Here is a 26,650-nt window from a genome sequence, read left to right as displayed (position 1 = left end):
AAATCCAGCTGGACATCAAGTTAAGCACAGCGAAGGACAACTGTGAGCTGTGGCATTTTATGCTTTCTTTGGAGAAGATTACAGAGAACACTTACTGTTTTTCCAGATAAGCAGTAGTGTTAATATGTAGTTAATTTTTCTGCTTGTTTTTCTTAATTGTTTCCACATTGCATTTTCTAGCTACCTGTATGCCCCTCTGAAGCGCTGCTCTATTGATTGTTTTGTTGGCTGCATTCACATTTGTCTTTTAAAACTTTGACTGGTTTTCATAATATCTAAGAGGTGCCGTTTGTAATGACAAGCATTAATCAAAAAGTGGAGACAAATATGAGACTATAGAAACTCAAGTTCACTTTGGGTCAGTAAGGACATTTAGATATTTCATTATCAACAATTAAAAAATGGAAAATATGTAACTGACTGAATCTTTTTGTATGATTGGACTGAATGGATTATGTTTCTGTCGATAAACTTAATGCTGTTTTTGTAAAATGTACTAAAACTATGTTTGTTGTGTATTCGATGCAAAATAAATAAAAAAAAAACCTGAATTGTTGCTGAATTTAATAGTCTGTACCCAGTCTTGCTCCAGTCCACCTCTGACACCAATTTGAATCGTTGCATTGCCTCTTAATCCATCCGATGAATCTATATTACCATACATGTAAACAAAACCTAATTTAGAATAACAAAATGTCCACAAATTGGACTGAAAAATGATGTGTTTGGAAAGAAATATTCTGCCTTCTTTTTGGAAGACAAAAATATCCAACTTAAACAAATACAGACTGGCAAAGGGACATTTCATTCAGTTAAGTTTGACTTACACAGCACTTTTTTACTGCACAAAAGCACCAACAAACTTCACTTCCCGTACCATAACTAAATATATTTGTCAATCATTGGTCACTGGAAAGCCTGCTGCTATATGAATTAAAGGAAAATATACAGATAGAGTTTGACTTTTGTCACTAAAAAAATAATTGTGGCGTCAGTGCAAGCAATCATTTAAAACAATTGTTAAAGCTTTGCAAAACAAATGTCAAAATCTGCTGAGTCGTCCCCAACAGGCAAGGCTGCAAGTACTGAGAGGAGTGTGTGTAGACCGTAGACACAGTGTTGGTACACATCATTAAAAATGAGTGGGAGTGAGATATAAAACCAGATTTCTTTCTCTCAAATGTTATAGTGTCAAGTTCTCTAATCTAGCTATTACATAAAATGTACAAACTTATTGTGGCTTTCCAAAAGCTTTAAAACTGATCTGATTTCAATTATATCAAGTCGTACTACCGTATTTAAAACAATTTGATATTTATAGTATTAATTTCGATCAAGGGAGTGAAAGCTCAGACAAAACGTTTGTAAAGCAATATCAGAGTGATACTGTACCTCTGCCTTGCATCATGCTACTTTGCAGCATCTGCTCCACTCTGATGGCCATGTTGGAAACATTTTGAGCTATAGCTTGGATCCTCTCCACCAGGCCAGCTGGTTGAAACCTGCAACACACATGAAAACACAGAAACATGGAGAAAATAGTTACAGGTCAACAAATATTATTTTTATGAGTTCATGTCTCTAAATGTTTGCTTTTTACTTTGTCTTATTAGTTTGTTTCCTCTCTCTGTTTTGGCAGATGTAGACTGTACACTATTGGAGCATAAAAGAGAAATTGACTTTTATAAGAGTTTATGTTTCCCTTTTTTTCCCTTGAGTCCTCGACGCGGCCATCGCAGGTTCGATTCTCTGTACATGAGCACCAGTCAGAAAAGTCTGAAATGTGTCTGTAATGGCCCAAAGTATAATTTGCACAACAAACTCAAGTCATTTTACAACCTAAAGAAGAGCAAACAGTTTTCAGGAAAAAATATATTGAAGATTTTTTCTATTTTTGTTTGTTTGTTTTGTATATTGATCAGTCTTTCCTTTAAACATTGGGTCTAAAACTGATTAGGTCCAGCGGTATAAAACTCCATGTGAACTTAAATTTTATAAGCAAGAACATTTTTGGGTGCTTGGGAGCACTAAAACAACAACTTTATCTTTATAATCTCCATGAATCACAATCCCACTGACATGCGGTCTGCCATTTTTTTTCTACTGTGTTATTCAATCTCCAAGCTCCCCAGGTGTGTTTTTCTCAGAAACTATAAATCTCCCATATATGGTTAAAATAGTATCCCAGCAAATTTAAATACTAAATGGGGCAAAAGCCAAAATAAAAACCACAGCACTTGGTGTCAGTAAGCGAATTTCCTTAACTTTACTCATTTTTTGTTTTGTCCAACAACATTTTAGTTTAACAACAGAAGTATAAATGTTCTATATATAGCTTGGCAGCAGTGAAATTAGTTTTTCAAAAGTGAAACCTTTTCCTAACAACATTTCAAAGAGTATCAAGTTTCAAATCACTGCAAAACCAATTGTGTATTTTTCCTCAAAGGACAAATCTTTTGCATGTTGAGCTGATCATCCAATGTCACTTTTGAACTTTCTTTGACAGGACTTTGTGCCAGATGGACTCTCTGGAGTGTCACCCTGTAATCTCATGTCTGTGTTCTGCTGCAGTGTAAATTCATCTGACTCTATAAAAAGTTAGTTATAAAGGAAGCCATAAAGGAAGTGAAACAGATTAAAAGACTGAAAGACAGAGATTTCACAATGGGACCTAGATAGGGCAAAAACAGAAGCCAGAAACATACTTGGATTGTGAACAGGAATATAAACTGGCAGAAAATAAAGGGAACTAGATCAACTGACAGCAGCAACAAAAACCAGGGGGGATTTTGTTTTTGGAGGAATGATAAAATAAATGGATCCTGTGTGGAAGCCAACAAAACGGCTCGACTGAAACATTAGAGAATGATTGGGATCAAAGAAATACAAGATTATGCATATTTGATGGCCCACTGTTGCATGCCTTATGCTGTAAAGCTCCCTTCCTTTTGATGAATGTAGACAGTTAGTTCTTTTGCAAATGGGACTAACATGGAAGAGCGAAGAGGAAAGAAGAAAATGGCAGAATGTATGTAGATGAGGAAGGAAGATGATGGGTGTTTAGTGGAAGCATAACAGCTTGAGAAAATCTATGTTAACTTGAGTTATACAGTAAAAATACAACAAAACAAAGTGTTTATACTTCCCTGTGTTTTTCTTTCTGTTTTTGTCAGATTTTGCTTAATGAAACAGCAGTGCTTAGGGAAGAAAATTATCAAACAAAATCCTCTGGGCAAAAAGTTCCTTATCCCCAAGGCAAAGAATGATAGCAAAGAAAAAAAGCTCACTTTTTTCTGCTCTCTGTAACACAGCTAGCACTTCACTTGCCCATAACTAGCAGGGGTGCACACTGGTTTTTGAAACGTTTCTACTGGTACCGGCAATATTCAGCAATGTGAATTACAGTATTTCTTCAGTCGACCTGGAAAACAGAAGTAAGGTTTCAACTGTGTGACATTTCAGGCCTCGTTTACAGAGCGATGGGTCACAGGGAAACCATAATTTTGTTGTGATCCAGCTGCTTCTGGTGTGCTGTTTTTTTGTACTAAAGAAACAGCAAATTTTTTTTAATTTATTGACAAAATTAGGAGTTTAGTCAGCATGCGTTGCGATTTAATAAAATCAGAACGTTTAAAGTACATGCACTTCATAGTACTTCAAAAGCGACTGTGATTAAAACATATTCTCTTTGAACCATGTTTCATTACCTATTTCAGATTTGATTTGTTTTACAACAAAAATTGATAACATTTTAGCAACTTTATTCTGACTTTAGACAAGTACAGAAGCAAACTAAATAGGTATGCAGAGAACAGAAAATAATTACTTTTCTGTGTCATTGTTAATTGTACAAATTTGTGCACCAATTAATAATGTTAATAGTGCCACTCTCTAGCAAGACAAAAAATTTAGAAATGCTCTTCTTGTCAAACCTGACAGTTTAGGTTGGTCATCTTTTTTTTTTGGCCGGTTTGAAATTGTGTTACTCTTCCATTTTTCTTTTTTTTCTTTTTTCATTGAGTGAATTGTTCAGCGTTCCTTGAAATGTTCAGAAGTTAAGATGTTGTTTGTAAACCTAAAAGATTAAATCCACAGAGCTTGTATATGCTGTCAAAAAGAAAACAAGTCGTTTCTTACCCGAGGACCTGGAGTAACTTTATGAGAAAGAGCTCGGTGCTGTGGAAAGAAGCCCTCTGGGAAAAATGCTGTTACTGACTGAGCCTTCTTGTGTGCTTAAGGGGGAGGAATAAGTAAGCTCAAGGACAGCGACTGATCTTTAGAGAGCGTACACCTGAAGGGGGACTTACCAACCTTTTTCATAGCACAGTAAACAGTGAATCAACTCTGCATTCTTGTCAGCGCTTTCATCTCCCTTGCTTATTTTCCCAGGCTCATTGCTGCCCCCCTCCCTGGCTTGTTATTCCTCTCAGTTTTCTGCTCTAACGAGTGGCTGCCCTGTGGGCGAATCGCAGGCTGGGGCTTCAGACATCAAGTTTCATTCGCTGCTACATGGGAGTGTGTCAGCAGCAATGAAGCTCACACAGAGCTGAGACTCCCACCCTACATGTGTGCAAAAGTGTGTCTTTCTGTAAATGCAGAAAGACACACTTTCTGGCCTGAAATTTGAGATATTTCCATAAATCTCTACTTTCTCATTTGCATCATTCCCCACTGGGAAAAAAAAAAAAATCATAGTTGTACCTTGTCAGTCTTACCCCAGACAAGCGCATACTCACACACTCTGCTGTACTGTATTCTGTATGTGTGTTTGGAAATGAAGTATAAGAAGTGGGTGATGGGAGAGACAGGAAAGACAGTCATGGTTGGGAGAGTAAAAAATATAACTATTGTACGTTTTGACCAACTATGCAACTATGTTAAAAAAAACAAACCCCAACAGACAGGGAGTCAGAGTGGAAGTAAATGACAGAGTGAATGAACAGACTTGGAAACTTTCTGCTTTGATAACGTAGCTACTCGTCTCAAGGGATGTCAAGCAAATCCTACCGTCCATGTCATTCTCACACTGCGAATATCAAAAATTACCTGCTCAAAATTTTATATCAGGACTCTTAAAACTGGGACAAGAATTTCTCCAAAATAAAAGCTACACAAGTAAGGTAACGACAATCAAGCAACACAAAACTCAATATTGACATTTCGTCCATTTAGAATAAACAAGCCACTGATACTCAGATGCCTCCTGATATTCAGTAGCAATAAAAGACTTTTCAAACATTCAGAAGAGAATAAGTCTGCCAAAAAATGTCAAAACACTAAGAAGAATCCAGTTGTAATTTTGGAGAAGCTCTGGGTAAAAACTAAAAAAATTCATTCATTTCATTTTTTTTTTCTTCTTCAAACTTTTCAGCTTTTTTGTGTTAAGCAGTCAATACTGTTTTTAATATTAGGAGCAGTAGTGTTGCCACACGTCTGTGAGATTGCACTCACTGCTTAAAACAAATAAAATTATTAAACAGTTTTTAGTACATTTTAGGAAAACGTTAATGGGTAGAACACAAAATATGCCTAAAATGAACCAGTTTATAACTGCCGATGTATAGGACTACCTCTTAATGTACAGTAATTTGCATTAGTAAAGTATTTTTTCTTGTCTCCAGCTTAATTGCAGCCCTGCTTCACACATTTCCTAAAGAATTCAAGAAACCAATTAAGTTATCATGATCAAATCAATCATTTGCTTTTAATTGCCAGTTCCTGTGTTGTGTCTGAATCAGATTTTCTTTGTGGTCCATTACAGAGGAGAATTAAAACAAAAGAAGACATGCATTGAGAAAAAGATAACAAACCCACAAACCATGAGTATTACAGTCTAATATGTCTAACATCCACAGTGGATATGGTCAAGTCATAAAGTAATTATCATTGATTGAAGTTTGCTTTAAAGCTAATTACAGCTTGACTATAACTCTCTACTGCGCTCACCCTAAATCCAGTTTAAATCCCTTCAGGACAGTAAAACATGGATGCATCATGCTGGTACGGCTCACTGACAACAGACCATTACATCCTTACTTCTCTGTAATGGCCCAAGAGGAGAACAGCTTCCTCTGCATTAAACAGCCCATTACTAGACATTGATTGCAGTTAACACCAACGTCAGACCATATTAATCGTTCCATCTTTCCGCTCTGGCGCCTCTCCGCGGATCTGAACCCGAGTGCTTATCGAGGATCATTTAACGAGGTTTGAAGAAGCGAAAGGGGCTGCTGTCAGTGTGCATCACATCACACCTGCTGAGTTTAGTTAGGCTGTCTGGAAACCAAATTTTGAATAAAGGAAATGTTAGACTGAGAAGACTGGATGTTTGGGTGTGCATGCACTGGAAGGAGGAGAAGTGAGATAAGAGCCTGGAGCAGCACGACTTTCCTGTCTGCCCTGATTGGGACATAATGGGGGCAATTTCCTCAATCAAATATGAGAGTTATCAAAATGAAATAGAGGAATGCATGAGGCAATTTCGTAAACAAAAAAAAAAAAAAAGAGGTGCAATTTCTAACGACACAAAACAAAACCTATGTCGTCTGACCTCCAACTTCTTCTTTTGTCCTTTTCTAATTCAATTTTTTACGGATTTCAATGTTATTTTGGAGTAAAGGTTTGATCATTCTTCCTGATCTAGTGTTTTTGTTGTGTTCCAGTCAGGTTTGTATAACTTGTTTCATTAAGATCTACTACATATCCAAATTCTAACTACTTCTAAATAAAATCCCGGATTATCTTTTTTTTGTTTGTTTGCTTTTCTCCCCCTCCAGGGGGTCTTTTGTGGGCTCTGCTGTCCCTTATTTAAAAGTAGGCTGACAGGAAATGGGGAAGGAGAGGGCCAAAGGCATGCGGTAAATGTCGACGGGTCCGGGAATCGAACCCGTGATAGCAGCGTTGAGGACTCAGGGCCTCCAAACGTGGGTTGCGCCATCCCCTACGCCACCACAGAACGCCCGGTTTACCTTTTTAATAATAATTTGAATGCACATTCAGCGAATTTTCAAAAATGATCTGAACACTAAATGTTTCCAGTTTCCCCTATTATACGTAATTAAATCGTAATTCTTGTCCTCTTCCTATAACACCCCTAAAGGTGCATGGTAGAAAACAAGCTAATTTGGGTTATTGGTCCAACAGTCCAATCTGAAGTCAAAGATAGATCAATTTAAAACCAGGTTGATTTAACAGAATGGGTGAGGTGAGGGGATTTAACCCACTTAATCCCAGAGTTATGTTTAAAATTATAAAATGGATTAACACGAGGTCTGTGCAATTTATTTAATTTATTTTCACTTTGGTAAGACAAATTCACAAAAACAATGTATTATGAAAAATTTATTTTAGTTTACCATTTGGGCATATTCCATTTCGCAAAGATGCTATTTTTGTGTTACGTTGCCCCTTTTAAAAGCCCGCTGTTATGTGATCATGTCAAGAGTAGGATCCATCTGTTGGTTCCAAACATTGCTTTACCTTTTCCTACATGGAAAAATGGGCATAAATTGATACAGTAAAATATGAACTGGGTAAGGGAAGAAATGACTATCTGTGTCTGCAGCAGTGCTTACCAAGCAAAAAATAGCACCACTCTGGGATGCAACAAACTAGTTCAACCTCCTGATATTTAGACTATAAATATATTTTGATCTATACAAATCTGTAAAAATAAAACAGGAAGGTGACTGAAATTTATAGAGTCGATTTTACCTACATTTATGTGTAGGATCTTTGGGTTTAAAGAATTCATTACCTGGGTTACTAAACAAAGTATGGTTGGATTTAAAGGAACATGTCGTCCATTTGCTATGGCTGGATCAGTATAAAAATGGGAAAAAAATGTCTATTTTTTTTTAACAACATCTGAGGCGAAATCCTGTGATCAGAAATCAATAGCATGTTGTGGTGTAATTGAGAATCATGGTCTGTGAAGAATGATGAGCCTATGGCAGCCATGTTACAGCAATGACAGAGGAGGCGCTCTACCCTGCCTTGCGTTGATTACTAATAACTTTGATTTCTGACCTTTTGACCTATCCTACATCTTCCCCCCTTGCTCTTTTTACTAATTTCATGACTATCGACTGTATATAAAAAAAGCAAGCAGCACCAAGAGAGAAATAACGAGCCTCATTTTAGTCTGTTGTCGCAATATTTGATTAAAACTATCCAACATTAAATACTCACTGGAGTTAAAGAAATACCCCAGAAATTTTAGGATAAATATTTTTTGGTTACTTTCTGAGTTGCATTGTCATTGTTTTCTCATCTTGGCTTGTGCTTTATGTCTTTTAGGGGTAAATTGTTATTTTTATTTGCTTCCAAGTTTTATAAACAGAGGAGCTCTGATAATGATAATAATAAAAAAGTCACATATCTTAGAGAATACTTGCTACGTTTACATTTTGCTGAGCTGTTGCAGGAAATCAGAGCCAAAGCTGGACATTTTTAAAACAAAACAAGTATGTTTTGTTCATTTAATGACCATTAGTGTATGTTTTATAAATTTGAGTAGTGTTTCACAAAATGCCTGTGGTGTAAGGCAACTTTCATACCTGTTGATAGCAGAGCTGAGCTCATCCAGGCGCCTTGCATCCGACGTTGAGCTGTTGTCGAGTTTGGACAGCATGTCCATCCTCTTTAGAATCACCTCCAACATGTCACTGATCTTCCTCAGCACACCACGTGACTCCACACCTCCCAGCACTGAGAGGAGAGAAGGACACAGAAGGAAAGACAGAAGGTAAATAAAAAGCTAGGAACGGGGATAAACAGGTGGCATAGCAAACAGTGAGCCCGGCAACCACATTTGTGAATGGTTAATGCTGTGTCATTGTGTTTTATTTTTGTTCATTATGGTACAGATAATGACATAAAAGTCCCTTCTGATGGGTGACATATTTATGTCCTAAAATACATTTTTCAGCAAATTATGCAACTCTGACTTTTTTTAATGTAACTGACTTTTTTTCCCAAGTATTCTGCTACCTTAGTTAAATTTATAAAGACAAAAGTTCTTATAAAGTTTATATGAATATGTCCATCTAATGATATATTTAGCCTAGAGATGAGCTGAGAAATTAACTAGTGGACTTCAGAAATTAAAAAAATGAATGGACGAATGGAAGGATGGCTTTGTGTGGACATCCATTCACCTTTTACTTTTCATAAATAATTTCAAGTTGCTTGGATGGAAGGAAATGGACTTTCAGTGTTTATTCAGTGGTGATGACTGAATCCCATAAACATGACATCACACCTGTTGTGAACATGAAGTAAAGTTCAGAAATGTTTATGGCTGTTGTAATGAAGTGTCATTTGGTAAATAATGACACTTATAATGCCATTTTGCATTAAACATTGCATTACAAGTGGATTATTGAGTAAATATTGACATTTTTAGTGCAAAGTTACATTAAAAGTTGCATTAAAAGTGCGTCATTTGGTAAGTATTGATACTTTAATACAAATTTGCATTAAAAGTTCCAATAAGTGTCATTATTTACCAAATGACACAACAGTCGTAAATATTTCTGAAGACTCCTTCATGTCCATGACAGATGTTATGTAATGTTTGTTACAGTGTAATGTCGGTCTTTTTCATGCCTCTTCAAATAAACTTAACTAGAAACCCTAAATGTAGAACCTGCCTAATTGAGACATATCAAAACATGATAGCTGTTGTTCCAACTTTTCACAGAAGTGTCAACATTAAATGCCTCAAAACCACATAATTTTTTTATTTATTAAGACATAAAGGGACAAATAGGTCAGAGTGTATTCCAATAAATCCCATCAGAGCTGTATGGATGCTGGAAACAGCCAAATTTCAATGACAGACGCCTCTGTCAAATCCCTGTCTGTCCTTTGACAAGCAATTACAGCCAATGGGCTCCAGGGTGTAACAGTCTCTGCACAAGGCCAGTGTCTGTCTTAGTACCCAGCAGGAGGAGGACAAATTATAACTTTAGTGAGTTATCATCTCAGCCATGATGAATTTATCTGAGACTGACAGTTTCACATTCTCGTTTGTAACAGATTACGCTGTCAGAGCGTGCTGCTGGACGGCTTCAGAAAACTTTATTGCTACCTGTTAATGCTGATAGTCTGAGTAAGGTCATTTAAACTTTAGGAGAGGTTTCCTTACTTTAAGTTACACAGTATTAAAATGATGGTTAATGTTTATTGTGATTTGAAACAGATGCGAAGTGACTAAAATTATACTTTGAATATCCTTAACAGCAGCAATTATTTACTAGTTTGTTTCAAATCAGAATTTAAGAAACAAATATTTCCATAAATATTCTTTTTTTCAATGATTAAATATTGCAAAGCAGACAACGGCTCATTCAAGTCTCTGTGGTAGAAAACTGGAGACCGTACTGGGAAGTGTCATCCTTTTCCCAGTATGTAAAGAATAGGAGACAGGGCATATTTATTCCACCTCTAACTGGGTTCTTAAGCTCAAAAGCAACTGAAGCACTGCTGTTTTACAAAAATGTATAACGCAATACGAAGAAAAAAGAACAAAGCTGAAAAAGAGGGAATTTAGTTTGCCACTACAGTTTCTTCAGAAAATCTTTTAATTGTCTTGGAATTACAATGAAAACACAATAATGAAATAAATAAAAATGCTGAACAAGCCATCATTTCACATGCATAGTAATACACTAGGAAATGGGTTATTTCATGAATTTGAAATATCCTTATTTCTAATAGGGATATTTGTCTAAAGACACAACTCTTCCAAAGAGCTCATTATTTGGATCATAAAACAGACTGATGAGAAGCACAGCATGTAGTAGCAAGTTAATTTGTATTTGTGAATTGTTCCAGTTAAAATGCAGGTCATGTCACTGGCTTGCAAGCAATGTGCTGATATTGAATCTCTATCAAAAACAGATGTTTGTGTCACTGCTCTTCAATTTTTGTTGTACAAGAGTAACTGTCTAGATCAGTCAGATTGGATGGAGTGAATCGTGAAAATCCATCTAAACAATCTAAACCAGGGGTGTCAAAGTCCAGTCCTGGAGGGCCACTGCCCTGAAACCTTTAGATGTGCCTCTGCTGCACCACCTGAATAGAATAATTAGGTCATTAAGGCTCTGGAGAACTGATCTACACAAGAAGGAGGTAATTCAGCCCTTTCATTCCAGTGTTTTGTACCTGTGGCACATCTAAAAACTGCAGGACAGCGACCCTCGAGGACTGGAGTTTGACACCTCTGATCTAAACCATCTACACATATTGGTCAAAATGGCCTGCTGTAGGCTTGCATTTTTACAATTTCTTTTCATCTTTACGGTTATGCACTATTTCTTGGTGTTAAATGTGTATATAAAATGAGTCAAAATACACTGGAGTTCTTGGTTGTAACGTGAAAATATGAGAAAGTTTGAGGAATAATTTTCCAGAACCATAAATCCTGTAAGAGTGAAAGCAGTGGGCTAACAGCACCTAGCCTGTGGCATGCTTTTCCATGAGGACTTTAAATTCTTCACCTTGAATGGCTGGAATAAATCAGCTTCCACACTGTCAGTGCCCTGCTTTAGCAACCATATTGAGCAGAATATTTAGTGCAACAGCACATCATATTTCTTCTTAGGCCCTGCAAAGCGTGAAGCATGACCAGAGGCCTTGTTAGTTGCCTTGAATGGACTTCTGAAAAGTGAGAGGGAGTTGCTCTGCATGTGTGGATGTGGTGAGTGAGTTTAAATAGTGCAGCATGCTTGGAAACTAAGCTTTTTAAACTGACCACTTTCAGTTAGTGTGCAGTTGAGCCTTGGCAGAGCAAGCAATTACCATCGGCATCAGGAAGCTGATCTGTAGGCCGGATAGAAAGTATTACAGAATACTGAAACTAACCATCATGGCAGATCTATTTCTTAAATATAATTGCTTTAAAAAATATCTCCTAAAATTTCTACCCAATTACTCTTTCCTCTATAGGTCATAAAATGAACAGAAGTCATGGGAATAGCTCAATATGAAGCAGTGCAAAGTTCATACAAAAATGGAGCAAAATTCAGGATAAGATAAAGGATTTAATCATCATCCGTCACTAAAGAGCGGTCTGAAGGCTGTCTCTGCAGAAGAAATGTATTAAACAAGTTTTTATATTGCCCAGAGATACCCTGATGAATGCAAGTTTTCAAATTGCTATTTTATATATTAAGTAGAAAAGCTATTTGAAAACACTATGTGGAATAATAATCACTCCCTTGGTCACTACTGCCCTATGATTATTATTTTTAGATTTTGCTTCTGGTTAAATTCTGTCTGGATTCTGTCTGGATATCCAGTTCTCTCTCAGATTTTTACAGGGATTCATTTTTTAAGATTCATCCATCTTCCTATCAACTCTGACCAATTCAGAAAACATCCTTGAAGGATGACACTGCCACCACTTTCTGGTGTATTTCTCAACTTCATGATGCTGTTTATCATTACACAAAGGTCTTTCAAATAACTCTTGTCTGTAGACTTTAAAAACCTAGCACACAGGTGGACTCTGTGCTGTATGTAATTATAATTGGTTACACCACATTTTGTTGGGCTGTAATACTAGAAGGGGATGGACACAAAGGCAACCAGAAATTTTTTGGTTTCTAATTGTAGAAAAATCAGGAATAATTCTTAATAATTATATTTGTTGTGTTCTCAAATTAAATGCTAATAAACAACTTTCAATTTTATTGATGCAATTAAGTTCTAGGAGTGTGAATATTTTTGTAAGTTGCTGTATGTTGTGCAAAGCTGCATAACAAACATTGAATAATATGCATCAGTGCAAAGCAAAATATAAACATGCACTCATACACAACCAGTGCAAAAGTTACCCTGTGTGCCAGAACAGAATGGTGCTTTGATTGGCTGGGAGATTGTTTGCATATTTATGAAAAGAAAAGTGTTCATGGTGTGATGAATGCTGACAGAAGGGCCTGCAGGATATGAATTGACACAGCTAAATCAACTGGAGACCAGTGATATTTTGTCAAAGCATGGATAAACACACACACAATCCAATTAGAAACAAACATCTCACCTTATTTCACACCTTATAACTAATAAATTAAAATAAATGCAAAGACGTTAATTAATGTTCACATAGATATGTCAAAAAGATCTCAAATCAGAGCTTAATGACTTGCTTCTTGGGAAGAGGACAACACTGCAATAGAAGCAAAACTAATGTCCACCCCCGTATGCATGATGAGTCATCAACAAGCTGAGCTGTTTACGAAGACATGTCAGTTTCCAAAATATCTATTTTAAGATTGTAAAATTGTTTCTTGAATTACCCAGACGCTGCTCTTTTAACCCACTATGATTTGGAAAACCAAACACAAAAATCCACTAGCGCACAACAGTAAGAGCAGGCAACTGCCCTGAGGGAAATTAATTCACAACAAGAGCAGCAAAAGCAGTTTGGTGGTTGACCCAAGATGCTGGACCTGGCAAAAGTTTGACAACAAAGTCTGGACAGATGGAGGTTAAACAGATGAGCTAAAACGGAAGCACTGTGTCATATATGAAAATCACTGGAAAGTGCATTGGTTAGACTAGAGGGGACCACAAATGGGCAAACTACTTCTTGCCTCTGTCCTCTTCCTGATTTAATTTTCGCCTTTAGATTTTTGCCTGAATATCTCTCTCTTTCTCTACCTTTTCTCCAATAGTCTTGTCTGACTGCTAGCTTCATTTCATTCTTTGCCACTCTCTCGCTGTTAGCAAGGCAATGAAATGACACATCCTCCAACAAAGAAGAAAGGTTTATAGAAAAACTGTTTAATACCTCAAGATCAAAGATGTTCATTTATTGCAGTAGTAAAGATCTGCAAGAACTGAAAAAGGCTGAAATGTATCTTTTTTTGGATGCAGAATGAAAGTAAAGTGCAATCAAAAGAAAAGGAGAGCAATAAAGTCTCTGGTATCAGAGATAATATAATAGCAGTAACATAAAAACAAAAGATTCCACATTAAAATACAAGAAGATATAGGAATTAAAAGATCCACAAGATTTTGTATAGTGTCAAGCTGAACACATATTTAATAAAATAGACTGACACAAGAAAGAGGAAAATGTCTCAGTCTCCATTGTTCATCTTGGATAAGCTTTGAAACATTTATTCATTTGCTTTTGACATTTTCTCTTCGTCTACCAAGTGATGTCATGGTAAATTTGATGCTGTGAAGGAAAATGTGGTAGATAAGAATTATTTCAAGTCACAAAGATGTGAAAAATTGCTACAATGGTTGTTAACGCAGACAGATTCTGCCTCTTAACTTGACATGGTTGTTATCAAGCTCTTGAGGCTCTTTGCAAATGCACTCACTTCCACTAATCAGCAGCTGAACATGTGGCTGGTATTGTCTGGCGTACCCCCCTCAACTGAAGCTTTTCTCCAACATTTCAAAGCAGAAATCTGACTGTGTTGTACCAAATAATTATTACTTTCAACACTAGTTATCTTAGAAATGAAAGTAGCTGCTTTGAACAGATCTTCAGGTTTGTCTGGGATCAAATCGACCTGTCAGTGGTAGCCAGAAGAAACATTATCTAGTCAAAATATTTTGGTATTTTCCAAGACATTCAAGTTGTTTCTTTTCACTATCTGAGTCAATTCAATCAGTCAAAACTATTTAAAGTGTTTGAGCTACAAATGAAGGACAAAAGGTTTGTCATAATTGCTAAAGGTCCTATGTGCTATCAATGTTATGCTAAAACAGCATGTTGTTAGGACAAAACTGACACTGTTAATGGACTTCTGTGATGGTACAGTTGCTACTTACACAAAAGCAACTGTCATTAAACATGTTAAAGTAAATTATAACATTTAATCCATTAATATACACTTATTCTGAAGTATATTTCTGAACTAGACTTCTCAGAGCTCCTTCAAAAGGAAAATATTAGGGATGGTGGCATTAATCAAGGTTTTCCATGACTGAACCTGGTGTGCAATACCTCTTGTAGGTCTACAGTTTGTGCTTTTATATATAATAATTAGATGTTAATTAAGTGTTTTCTGAAGTTGAGTGCTTTTCCTAGGGCACATTTTGTGATGGTTAAACTGGTTATGTTTACAGTGAGCTGTTAGGTCTTCACTAATATCCAACGTTTTCTGAAAGTTTAATATATACTGTCACAGAGTACATTAACAATCATTAGATGTCTTAAAATAATTTCTGTCATGTTGATAATTTAGCAATACTTTCAACTTCCTATTGTCATTTCTAATGCTTGTAAAGTTAAAAAGCTAAAATTTCATCTTCTTTACCTGCCTGTATGCTCAAAGGATGTACACTAGGTCTTACACTGGAAAGAAGTTAGATGTACTCCAGTATTATGTAAATAAACAGTTTATCACCTGGAATGCAAAGCAGGTCTCTGTACTGTTAAAAGAGTAATGTGTATGTAACTGAGCAAATAATTGTGGTATTTGAATTCTCAGATTTTTACCCCCATTTCCACATCACTGTCTGTCAGTGAGAAATTTTGCAGTTGACTTCTACAGTTTCAGCTCTGCTCTGTCTGCTGTTCTTATTTTCAGAGTGGGCACAAATACAGCTGCAAGGGCTGTTTCACCTGCAACCATGTCTGTTTAAGCAAGTATGATTGAGCATTACATTTTACATAAAGACTGGCAGAGATTAGAAAGGTTTAAAGTTTAAGTTATGAAATTATGAGAGACTAATAAACTGGGGCAGAGGAGAATACAGAAGGAAAATACATGTGAAGCGACCTTTTCATTATTTTGTCTCATATCCAGGAACACTGCGCTCAGCAAAAACAGTGAGGGTGTGAATGCATATAAATATAATCAGGAAGGGAGTGGTGGCACGCTGTAGATTTAATTAAAACTACTCCCTCAATGTTTCCGTAAAATCAATCAAACTTTCTTTAGATATAATTTGTCATTTGGAGGACTTGTTTTCATTTTCAAGTCTCCAGGATATTTCTTGTCTATATGGTTAGGCTCACTAGGAGTGTACTCCTGGTACAGCCTATACCAATAGCATTTTTCCAGTCAACACCAGAGTGAAGAAGTTAGATAACCATTCCATCACTCTGGAGCAACATGAATACACTCTGTGCTTTAATTTTTCCTATACCATTCTTTTCAAAGCAATCATGGCTGACAAATTTGGTCTCCTACTGTTAATTAAGCAAATGCTCAAAATTTTAATTATAGCTCACATCGCACCTTTTTACTTGACTCTTCAGAAATGATTGTTGAGACGCAATTAAGTCTGTTATGGCAGAGACATAACAGGCAGGTTAAAATATACCCCACTCACCACATCGGTCTTTTTGTAAAAAACACACAAAGATGCCAAAGAGGTTCCTTAATCCGGTTGTGAAATATTTTGTGAAGAGGGTTTATGTTATAAATTCTAAAATGACATTGCATTTGAATTGAACATGTATTTATTAAGTGCTATTCATAATGAAAAATATTTGTTGCTCTTGGTTAAAATGTCATTTTATCTGAAAAGTACCAACTATACTTTATGTTCAGTCTAAATTGCTAAAATAACTTTTGTTGTGTCAAAAAGAGCAGTAGAGTAAAAAGCTAAAATAATATTGCAATTTGGGGTTTTATTTCTTTTCTTCTTTACTCATTAATATGTTCTGATTGACAGAATGAAAGAGTCTAGTACAATTCATTATTAAAACTCTGAAGTCATTTGTTAGAATTATGCAAAGAATAATATTCAATCGTTTGGTAATACAATAAAAAAAAACATTTTTGTCTTCATGTGTAAGATGATAGCCAAGCCCTAAAGGCAGTGCTATATGAACTGTGTCTTCTTTGCCTCGCCACAATCACTCACTGTAACACCTAAAGGCCCCCAAATCAATCAACATCACAAAGAAACATGGTTGCACTTCAGTCCTGAGGGAGGGATAAGGGAAACACAGAAGAGAAATGGAAAGAAAGCACTTTTTGATGGCTGTTTATTGATTTAGGAGAAATTGGAAGATCAAGGTGCACCGAGTCTAATATTAAGGAGACAGAAAAAGAAAAACTTTTTTTCCTTCAGTACTTTAAGGTACTGACAGTATAATGCATAAATATTTGGTGGCTTTACAATTTGCTGCACACGTAGAACTACCATCTAGTATTTATCGTGATCCATCACTGCAATAACCAAGTACGTTTCTTATATTCCAGGCATATTTTGCTTCATCTTAATATAAAAACATTAACATTTGAGTTCAGAACATGAAATGAACAATTTTAACAATATTTCTCACCACCCTTTTTTCACTCTACATTAATTTTGCATGATTAATTCAGATGTTGTGAAGCTATTTTAACCATTTTTACATTCACTCTCCTAATATCAACCTGTTCTGTCCCATTGCTATGACCAATGTGTGCTTTGTTTTCATTTTCCCTTTTAAAGAGATCCTATCCCTCACAGTTGCTGACTTGCAGAATGGCCGAATACATTCTCCTTTGGCATCTCCAGCTCCTTAATCCCCTTAAATCTTATCTAACAGCGTCTACTTCTTTCTCTCTGGACCCATAATGCTGAGCTCTAATTCAGCCTTCAGGAAATAGATTAGCATCTGTCAAGGCTTTGCTCTGTGCTGGGAGCTTCAGCAGGATCTTTTTTTTTTTTTTTTCTTGTGCCCTGGCATGTTCACTCATCCAGCTTACTCTCATTCATAGGTAATGAAGCAAATGACTGGGGAAACTGTGTGTGAAAGATGAAAACTGACCACCTGAAGTCAGAACGGACATCTGGACATGTGATACTGGAGGGATAACTTGAAAGATGGGAGTCTACAAATGTTTACAGGGAACAGCTGAGTGGCAGAAGCCTCCCTGATTGTAGCCACAACCAGGCCATGCAAGCAAAGTCAGTGGGCGACAGGCAGCTCCTATGTTTATTTCATTGTGATGCTCAGAGTTGGGTACATTCATTCAGACTACAAATAGAAACAGTCAGTTCTAAAGCGTGGCTTTATTTTAGCTAAATAAATGTCACAGCACTCATGAATAGACCTTTTCCACCAGAACCATTCCAGTTCCCAAATGGGTTTCCATTCCGGTTTTGCGTGTTTCCACAGAAAAAACGAGACATTCTACAGCGTGAGCTGTGGTTCAACGCAGGCAGCACAGAATAGCTTTTTTATTTTTCTGCACAAACTGTGAAATCGCCTACAGGCTGGTCAGCAGCTGGAGAAAAAGCCCAGTTAACTGAACAAAGAATAAACAAGCATAGCAGCGAATAATGCAGAAGACATCCCTTCTCCATTGTCGCCTGGTAAGAATGCCGCCATGCAAAATTATAAACTTCTCTATTGTTTTATGACATTAGTTTCTCTGTTATGTGCAGTAAGAGAGAATACTTTTGGTGATTAGCTGAAAGGTCTGTGGGTTGTTAAATTAAATGAAGATTCATAAACAAAGTAGTAACTGGCACAGATCAGCCATCTTGTTACTACCCCCTTCTGCTTTGTGTAACAACCTCTCTTTCTTTTTCCTTTTTTTAATTTCCTTTATTTAACAAGGTAAAACCACATTGAGATCAAGATCTCATTTCCAAGAGGGAAATCTGCAACACATAATAACCTGGTCACACAAAAGCAAAAATAAATTAAAACAAGTTTGCTGATGACGTAAACTTGGCTCCCTAATTGGAGAAAATGGGCGTCGGCTCTCGCACCGAACTTTTAAGGCAACCAAACCAATTTAAGAACAGGAGTCGCTTCGGAGGGAATGCACTAAAAGAACAGCAGGAACAGATTGTACAGCACAGCTTTGTAGAGGTGTAAAAAAATCTTTAAAATAATGCTTCCTTTTCTTAATCCATTCATCCATCTGTTAAGAGTTCAACTGCAGACATTGAGGACTATTGTGGTCATACACTGCTTATCTTCTGAGACACTACTTCATTGATATCTTCAGAACAAAAGAAGTTTATGTAGTGCCAATAAATTACTTGGTGAAGTAGAGCATATCCATCAAAGAAAGGAAGATCATTCTAGCTCTTATATTAAGGATATTGATCTTCATGTTATGAACCAAATCACATGACCGCAGATGGGGGTTATAGTGTAGACAGAGTGACTTTATCTTTCAGCTCAGCTTTTTCTGTACCACAGCAGAACGGAGAAAGACTCTTATTTCAGCAAGTGAAATCCCAACCGGTCTCTTTTGCCATCACTCACTGACAAGACAACGAGAAACTTGAACTCGTTCTCTTGAGGGAAAGTTTCTAAACTGGAGGCAGCATTGCATATAACCATTTTAAAAAAACTCTTAAAAAAAAAAAACTACTTTTATTTTAATCTTGGATGTTTGCAATACTGATAAAACCGTCATTTAATTTTCCACATTTAACATTTCAGATAAGATTGTAAATGTGATTTTAATTAAGTTTGATCATTTTGGTACTTGATTAATTGCATTTAAAGTTAAAGACCGACGTTCATAATAAAAAAATTTGAATGATTTTCTTACTTTTTAATGACGATGTCTATTATGTAAACTTGAAAATGTGATATACAAATAAAAAAAAAACAGGATATAATTACATAATGACTATGTTTACCTTCGAAATATACAGTGAGAAGTTTAGGGCAAAAAACCAAAAAAAAAACTCCAGAAAGAAAGCAAAGACAAACAAACAGATGGGGGAAATCATGAATTAATAATCAGGCCAGATGACGGTGTGTGTAATAGGTGTGTGTTGAATTCGACTAAGACAAGAGTGCCCTCTTCTCACAGCTGACTTGTTGTGTAACCTGCAGCAGGCTGCTGTGTCTGCCCACTCCATCTCTTTGTCGCTCCGCACCTCAACACTCACTCAAATCAACACATAAATAGAGCAAAGCTCAGTCTCTGATCTGCCTTCCTGCCACCAGAAGCTGACAGCCACGTCAGCTACAATTAGCTGAAAGAACCTTCTTTCTGTGGTTTCCTACTAATTGCATTATCTGTCAGCAACCTGAGACAAACTGGGATTTTTTTTTTTTAATGGCTGATTTTGATGTGCGGATTAGTTGTTTGTGTGGTGACAAACATTGCTGACCATTTAAAAAGATAATACTATTACCTGTGTCCTGTGGTTGTAATAATAGCAGCTCACTTTAATGTCCAGGCAGGGGCACAGAATGGCAATAACAACACCAAGCTTGAAAATAGCACAAATATTAAATCCCAAAGGACGGCTGATCAACTATTTATGAATTCCCCTGGAATGCGGATGATGTTCGTTTTGAAAAATTGATGACAGCAACTTGACAGTTTCAAGAGAGTTTGTGTGAGTCTTATGTGTGCTAATGTGCAGGCTTAGAAATACGAACTGTTGCACTGGTTCTTTGTTGACTCCATTTTCAATAAGAATCAGTGCTGCTCGTCATTTGTGATGCATCATGCTAAAACATAAAAGAAAATATTACACAACAGCATACAGAGGTTTACATACACTCATTAGGAGAATTATCAATAATATCGAGCTGTTAATTTATTTGATCCATTCACTTTTCCCCAGTGAAGTATAAAATTTTGAAATGTGCGTTTTCTTAAACAAAGATTTTAATTTACTTTTGATTATCTCTAACAGCAAGGGTCATTAATTTGTGTAGAGGCTCTCAGAAATGCTGCACACGTATTGACATTAATTTGAGAAAATTTCTCTCAGAGCTTAGAGAGCTTTCTAACCATCAACAAGCTCCTGACAGATTTCTAGCTGGATATTTTACTGTTCTTTCTGGCAGAAGTTGTTGTTACAGCTGGTTGGTTTCCTGACAAAGTTCCAGCCTTTAATAACAGTGCACAAGTTTTCAGTAGGGTGGAAGTCAGGACTGTAGGGTGGCCACTCGTGTCCGTGCCAGAACAAATTTGCACTACTGTTAACAGTAACATCTGTGTTGCAGCAGTCCCCAGTTTGTTGGGTTTTGGGTTGTGGTTGAAAATATAAACCAACTTCTATGTGGTTAGGGACGAATGTTTGGATCTTTTCCAAAATTTGAGAAAGTTGACAAACATCACATTAACTTTTTTGTTTGAACTGATGATCGTGAGTTATTTGTAATTTATCTGAGCACTACCCGGATCTTCAATTGCTTGCAGGAAATTCATTTTGAAATAATGAAAACAATGTATATTGACATATTCCATTCAAAAATTGTCACATGCAATTAAGGTAAGATAAGAGGTACAGCAGTAAACGTTTACTAGAGGAATCTAGGAATAATGCTAAACATTTTTTTTTATTTATTGCACAAGAAAGCATGGAAGTATTTATTAAGCAATTACCTAATTTTTCACCATAAAAAATTATTACATGAACATATTTACCAATGTTGTTAAAGCTTCCCTGAATCCAAACTATGCATTAAATTTCCACTCTTCATGCAAATATTTCTATTTTTTGCATTTTACCATAAATTCCTTAATCAAATCTCAAATTGCTTCAAGCTAGACAGGAAGAAATGAAGAGACTTTTCATGGTAGCAGTTTGCTTGCTTTGGCTTCATTCATATCAGGTAGCAACAATGGCAAAAACTGGTTAATTATTGCAACTTGCAGTATTCGTTGCAAGTTATAAATTAAAGACATTTAGTTCAAATCCAATTCATCTGTTCTTTTGCAAGTTCTTAAACAAACTAATACAGATGAATTGTTAAAGATCCAAATGTTTCTATGAGACAAACCACACTAAAACATGACAGCAAATTATATTTCACTGTTCTAGCAATAGGGTTAGATTCAGTTGGGAAGAAAAAACAACACCTATGTACACAACAGGTGAAGTGTGGATTACAAGTTATTCACTCAGGCAAAAATATCCCAGGAGGTGTACTGTACTACAGCTGGGTGCAGATATGTAGATGTAGAATATTTGTATCTGTTAAAAGCATTTATTTTAGATCTGAACGTAACAAGGATTTTTTTGCACAAAGCCGTGTTGAGGAGCTCCAGGCAATTTTCTTCATCGATTTGCAAAACTGTCAGTGCTCAACCGCTCTGAAAGCTTGTGGGTAGTTAGCTGTAAGTGTGTGTGTGAAACAGAAAGGAGGAGACTGTGGGCTGGCACTTATTTTGATATCCTATAAGCTTACAAATATAAGACAACAAGATTGGATGTGTAAACAATCGCCTGACGGGCTTCTAGTCTGACTCATATTTCTGGATCCATATGCTCAGGGCTGGACACATTTCATTCTGCATAGACTGATAGCCTGACTCTAGTGGGAGTCACAAAGACTGCCTCGGGCAGGTCCATTAAGGAAATGAGTATGATCAATCAAAATACATTAATCCTACTTGATCTCCCAAGGCAAATTAAGAAATTTAAATCAGGACCAACACACCCACATGCACATTCTACTCAAAGTTAGACATTAACATTCCAAACAATAGCTGTGTAATTGCCTTTTACTGTTTCAATTGTTTAGAGGAGGGGTTCCCAAAGATTTTCTGGATTACAATACCCCTCACCCTCCAAAAAATAAAAATAAACTGGGCACACACATCGTTACTTTGTTTTCAAACTCCACTGAAGTTTATTCCACACTTCGGGTTGCAACAGAACACACTACAAACCATCTTTATAGTGAAACACTTTTGTGTAACTGTTTTTTGTTTTTTTTTCATTCATCCATACTGCTTCCCGCGCCCCCCTGCAATGGCACTGCGCCCCCTCAGGGGGTGCACCCCACACTTTGGGAACCACTGGCTTAGAGGGAAAAATGTACCGGCAAGAGTTGTACCTTGAAGCAATAATTTGCATTTTATTTCTGCTTATGTCTTAATGTATTTGTTTAGAATGCAGAGGAAATAAATGAATATCTCTGCTGTTACATCAGCCAATAACTTCTAAAAAACTTTTAAAGGCTGATTCCCAGAATCAGCCAGGGGACAGCACACTGATTAAACCAGAAGACATCATAAGATGGAGGTAGGCATCTGGTACTAGAAACGTGATTGGATAAAATGAATTTATTTAAGGAAAGAAGTAGCAAAGAATATAATCCTGTTTGCCACGACTAGTGGGAAAGACTTGTTGACTTAGCACTTTTGAGAGAAGCTGTTGAATAAAAGCTGATACATGGCAACTTCCATGGGGTTTACTTGTAAGAAATATGTAGTCTTCAATATATGTACTAGGTTTTAACTTACTGCAGAGGTTGCTATTGTGTTTCCAGACAAAGAAGGGCATGCACATCCTTAAGCTTTGACTATTGTGGAACCAGCTCTGAGGTTTGGTTTTGAAAGAAACAAAGTGCAAATTCCCATGCAAAATTTAATATTATTAAATTATTTATTATGTCTTTTGTCTTTAAATTGCCAACTATATTTCCAGGAATATTAAATATTCAATTTTAATTTCTACTGAATTGCCAAATTAAATTGTATCTTTCTGGGAAATTAATGAAAGTAGTGTGAAACGAATTATACATCTATAAAAATAAGAAATAGAATATAAAAGAACCAATGTAGTAAATATAATGTCATTGCAACACCCCGTGTTTCTACTGTTACTACATTTATTTCCTAAGCTGGATCCATCATAAGGAGAAATAATAATTTTATCAATCCAAAAGCCTGACTTCATTGTGCACTACTGACTCACAAAATAAATCGGATTTCAGCAAAAAATCTAAACTGAGTGTCAATAAACCAACTGAGAGCACCAAGCCCAAGAGTTTTAGCTGTAGCAGTTTCCAAACAGAGAATGTGTTTCAGGTCATGTTACTTATAGATAACAGTATTAATAAGAAAATAAATCTTGTTTTTTTACAGATATGTAATAGACATTTGCCCAAGGGCTGCAAATTACATAGGAAATTTATCAATGTATTCACAACACACAATATCCTGAATACCACATTATGCAGCCCTAATTAATCTACACCTTTTCTTCCTGCATCAGTCATTTTCACAAATGTTAATTTGTACTGAAAACAAAAACATGATATAGTGTTGTTGTGGACCAGAATATTGACAACTGAAAAGGAATCATCAATCAGTGCAACTCATGCAAAATGTTAGCCAGGAGTCCTGAGACTCTGTAGGTTAAAATTATATAAATACATAAAAAGCAATATGTCTAACTGTTGTTTCAAGTTTTGCCCTGTGACTCCGTTGAACAGAAGTAATGTCATCCTCTGAGATGTAAATCTTGGAAAAGCAACTACCCAACTGCACTGACTTTGAAGTGAGCCTCTCTGGTGGGGAAAATAGATGTGCCTTTAAAACCGTTCCGCTTCAAAAGTGATGCATTTCTCAGCAGACAATTTCTGAATGCTACATGACATGAAACAACGGATGAGGCATTTGGGAAAAACGGGCTTTGGTAGTTTTTTTTTATATATATATATATTTCCGGAAAAATAGATGGGCCCTATTATGTGAGCTGACAGGTAACGTAGTATAAAGTTTTCCACAGAGGAAGAGAGCCTAAGGATTGACAGCTTAAGACACGATTACGGTCAACTTCATATTCTTCTAAACAGATGCTTAAAAGAAAAAAGTGCATCAGTGTGAGTCATGTTAGCATGAAGCCCTAAAGTGATTATTTTGCTCCTGCTGATCTTTGACTTTATGCACACAGTATGTCAACAAATGCATACATATATTAGTTACTGAGTCATGACAAGGCAAAAGCACAGCTTTATCATAAAATATGCCAAAGCCTGGCTTCTTAACATCTCTATTTTTCAGTAAACTAAAGACAGGATAATCACAAACATCATGCTTTAAAGGTACAAAATATAACTTACTGCTTTCAGCCTGCACCTCTTATCAAAAATAAACTGCAGATAAAAACAGACCTTTATAAACAACAACCGACTCAAGATAAAAATAGTTCTTGGATGATGACTTTGATGAGGCAATCAGTGGGTAGAGAGTCTGTGTATGTCAGGACTAGTGGCTGATATTAGCCCTTGATGGATGTGCAAAGCGTATCAGCGCTTTCATCACTGCCGCCGCATGATTATGTAGAGCTTGACACATTTGTCTGTTTGTTTAAAAGTTGTGTGGCAAAGTAGTAAGCGAACTGTAAAAGATGAGAAAGCAGAGAATTTGAGCATATTTTTAAACAGACAAACAAAAACAATAATGGGAGGGTTTGTATCACATTCTCCTCAAAATCTAATGCAAAGTTTTGACGTTTGTTCCACCCACTGAAATGAAAGCATCCCAGATTTCACCTTCTTACTGATCTCGTTACCAAACTACTCTAGCCTTCAGTGGCACAGCTGTATAGCTCATCCCAGACATGATTAATCCGTCTCTGCGCTGGTGCTGACAGTCACTTTCCTTCAACCCACACACACAAATCCTAAGACGCATCTACACGGCATAAGGTTAGCTTCATCTGTCTAGTGAATGTCAAGAGTGAGAACTGGAGTTCAAACTTTTTACACTGTTATTTTTGTCAAGAATTACCTTCTTCCCCTGGTTGATTTTCAGCAAGCAGATGTTTTATAGTCAGGTTAAAAGGTGTAGGTTTGAGCTTGAGAGAGAGAGGACAAGTAGCTTTTGAAGTTTCTACCTACAATTTGTGCAAAATCTGATCAACCATAATGAATATGTTACAGCATACCGTGATAAATCTGGGTTTAAGGATTTGTGGTAATACTTAAGAAGCACCGAGGTAGACAAGATCAATACAAATCCAGGCCTTTTCTTAGCTCTAAAAGAAATACCAGACATGATTTTGAAAAATAAAACAAGTTTTAGGTTCTGATTTAAAAAAAAACCAAAAACATCTGCTTCATGTGAGATTTTAAGGAGAGAATGATCAACCAAGGTTACTAGGTATTTGTATTTGGACTCAATAACTTTGAACAATGAGGAGTGGTGACCAGTGTCAGCAGAGGTCGTCATGACAAGGAAAATGGGTACCAACAATTGTAAGAGAAATCAATTCTCCCAATTCACTGCTCTGTAAATTTGTTGGGGAGTTTTTTTTGTATGATTTTAACATCTACATTCAAAAATGTATTAATTTATACAACATAATTTTATGCATCAATTGTTAAAACACAAGAAGCCCATAAAGATTCAGAGATGTGCCTCACTTCTGGTGTTGCACAGAGTGAATGCAGCAGGCAGTAGGTGCATGTATTGCATGTGTCGATGGTTCTCAGTCTTATATTTAATGAATGTATGAGACTTATTAAGTCTTTCTGATCAGATATGAATGCAGTGTGAGGCAGAAAGTACCGTGTCACACTGATAGGGGGCAGTGCTGAATCACAAAGGGGCATCAATGCTCTTCTTCTACACACTGAACAGACTTAAAACACGATTGCTGGATCCCAGGATGTTTCTCCTCATTTTAACACAATTAAATGTTTCAGGTAATCTAAATTTATATGATCTACTATCATTTGGTGCTACAATTATTTGTGACTCTAAATTTTCTAGCAAAACAATAAGTTCTTTAATTTTAAGAAAATTAGAGCATAAATTTAGATAAAACTAAGACTACCCCAACAAATAAGGTTTCATTCTTTGCGTGCAAAAATTATGAAACAAGATATTGAGATAGACATGGAGAGAGTTAGAATGCATATTGAAGTGGGATGAAAAATGAACCCATCTTCCTTCAATGAGCTGCCAATTAAATTTGTTTTATTTTATTCTGCATTTCAGAACTCATAGTTCTA

At 36.3% G+C, this 26,650-nt stretch overlaps 1 protein-coding gene across 5 annotated transcripts in view; it reads right to left on the bottom strand.

Annotated features, from left to right (window-relative positions):
- Window positions 1-26,650, bottom strand: part of LOC122830212 (alpha-1,6-mannosylglycoprotein 6-beta-N-acetylglucosaminyltransferase B-like) — a 115,654-nt gene that overhangs the window by 69,751 nt on the left and 19,253 nt on the right. For all 5 annotated transcript variants that reach the window (XM_044115386.1, XM_044115385.1, XM_044115387.1 and 2 more), the window contains exons 3-4: window positions 8,559-8,709; window positions 1,393-1,502 (exon numbers count right to left, since the gene is read on the bottom strand). In XM_044115386.1, coding sequence (XP_043971321.1) covers window positions 1,393-1,502; window positions 8,559-8,709 — 261 coding nt within the window. The remainder of the gene's footprint in view (window positions 1-1,392; window positions 1,503-8,558; window positions 8,710-26,650) is intronic.

Source organism: Gambusia affinis, linkage group LG04 (genome assembly GCF_019740435.1).
Source record: "Gambusia affinis linkage group LG04, SWU_Gaff_1.0, whole genome shotgun sequence".
Classification (NCBI taxonomy): domain Eukaryota; kingdom Metazoa; phylum Chordata; class Actinopteri; order Cyprinodontiformes; family Poeciliidae; genus Gambusia; species Gambusia affinis.
This window is presented reverse-complemented; position numbering and strand designations above follow the sequence as displayed.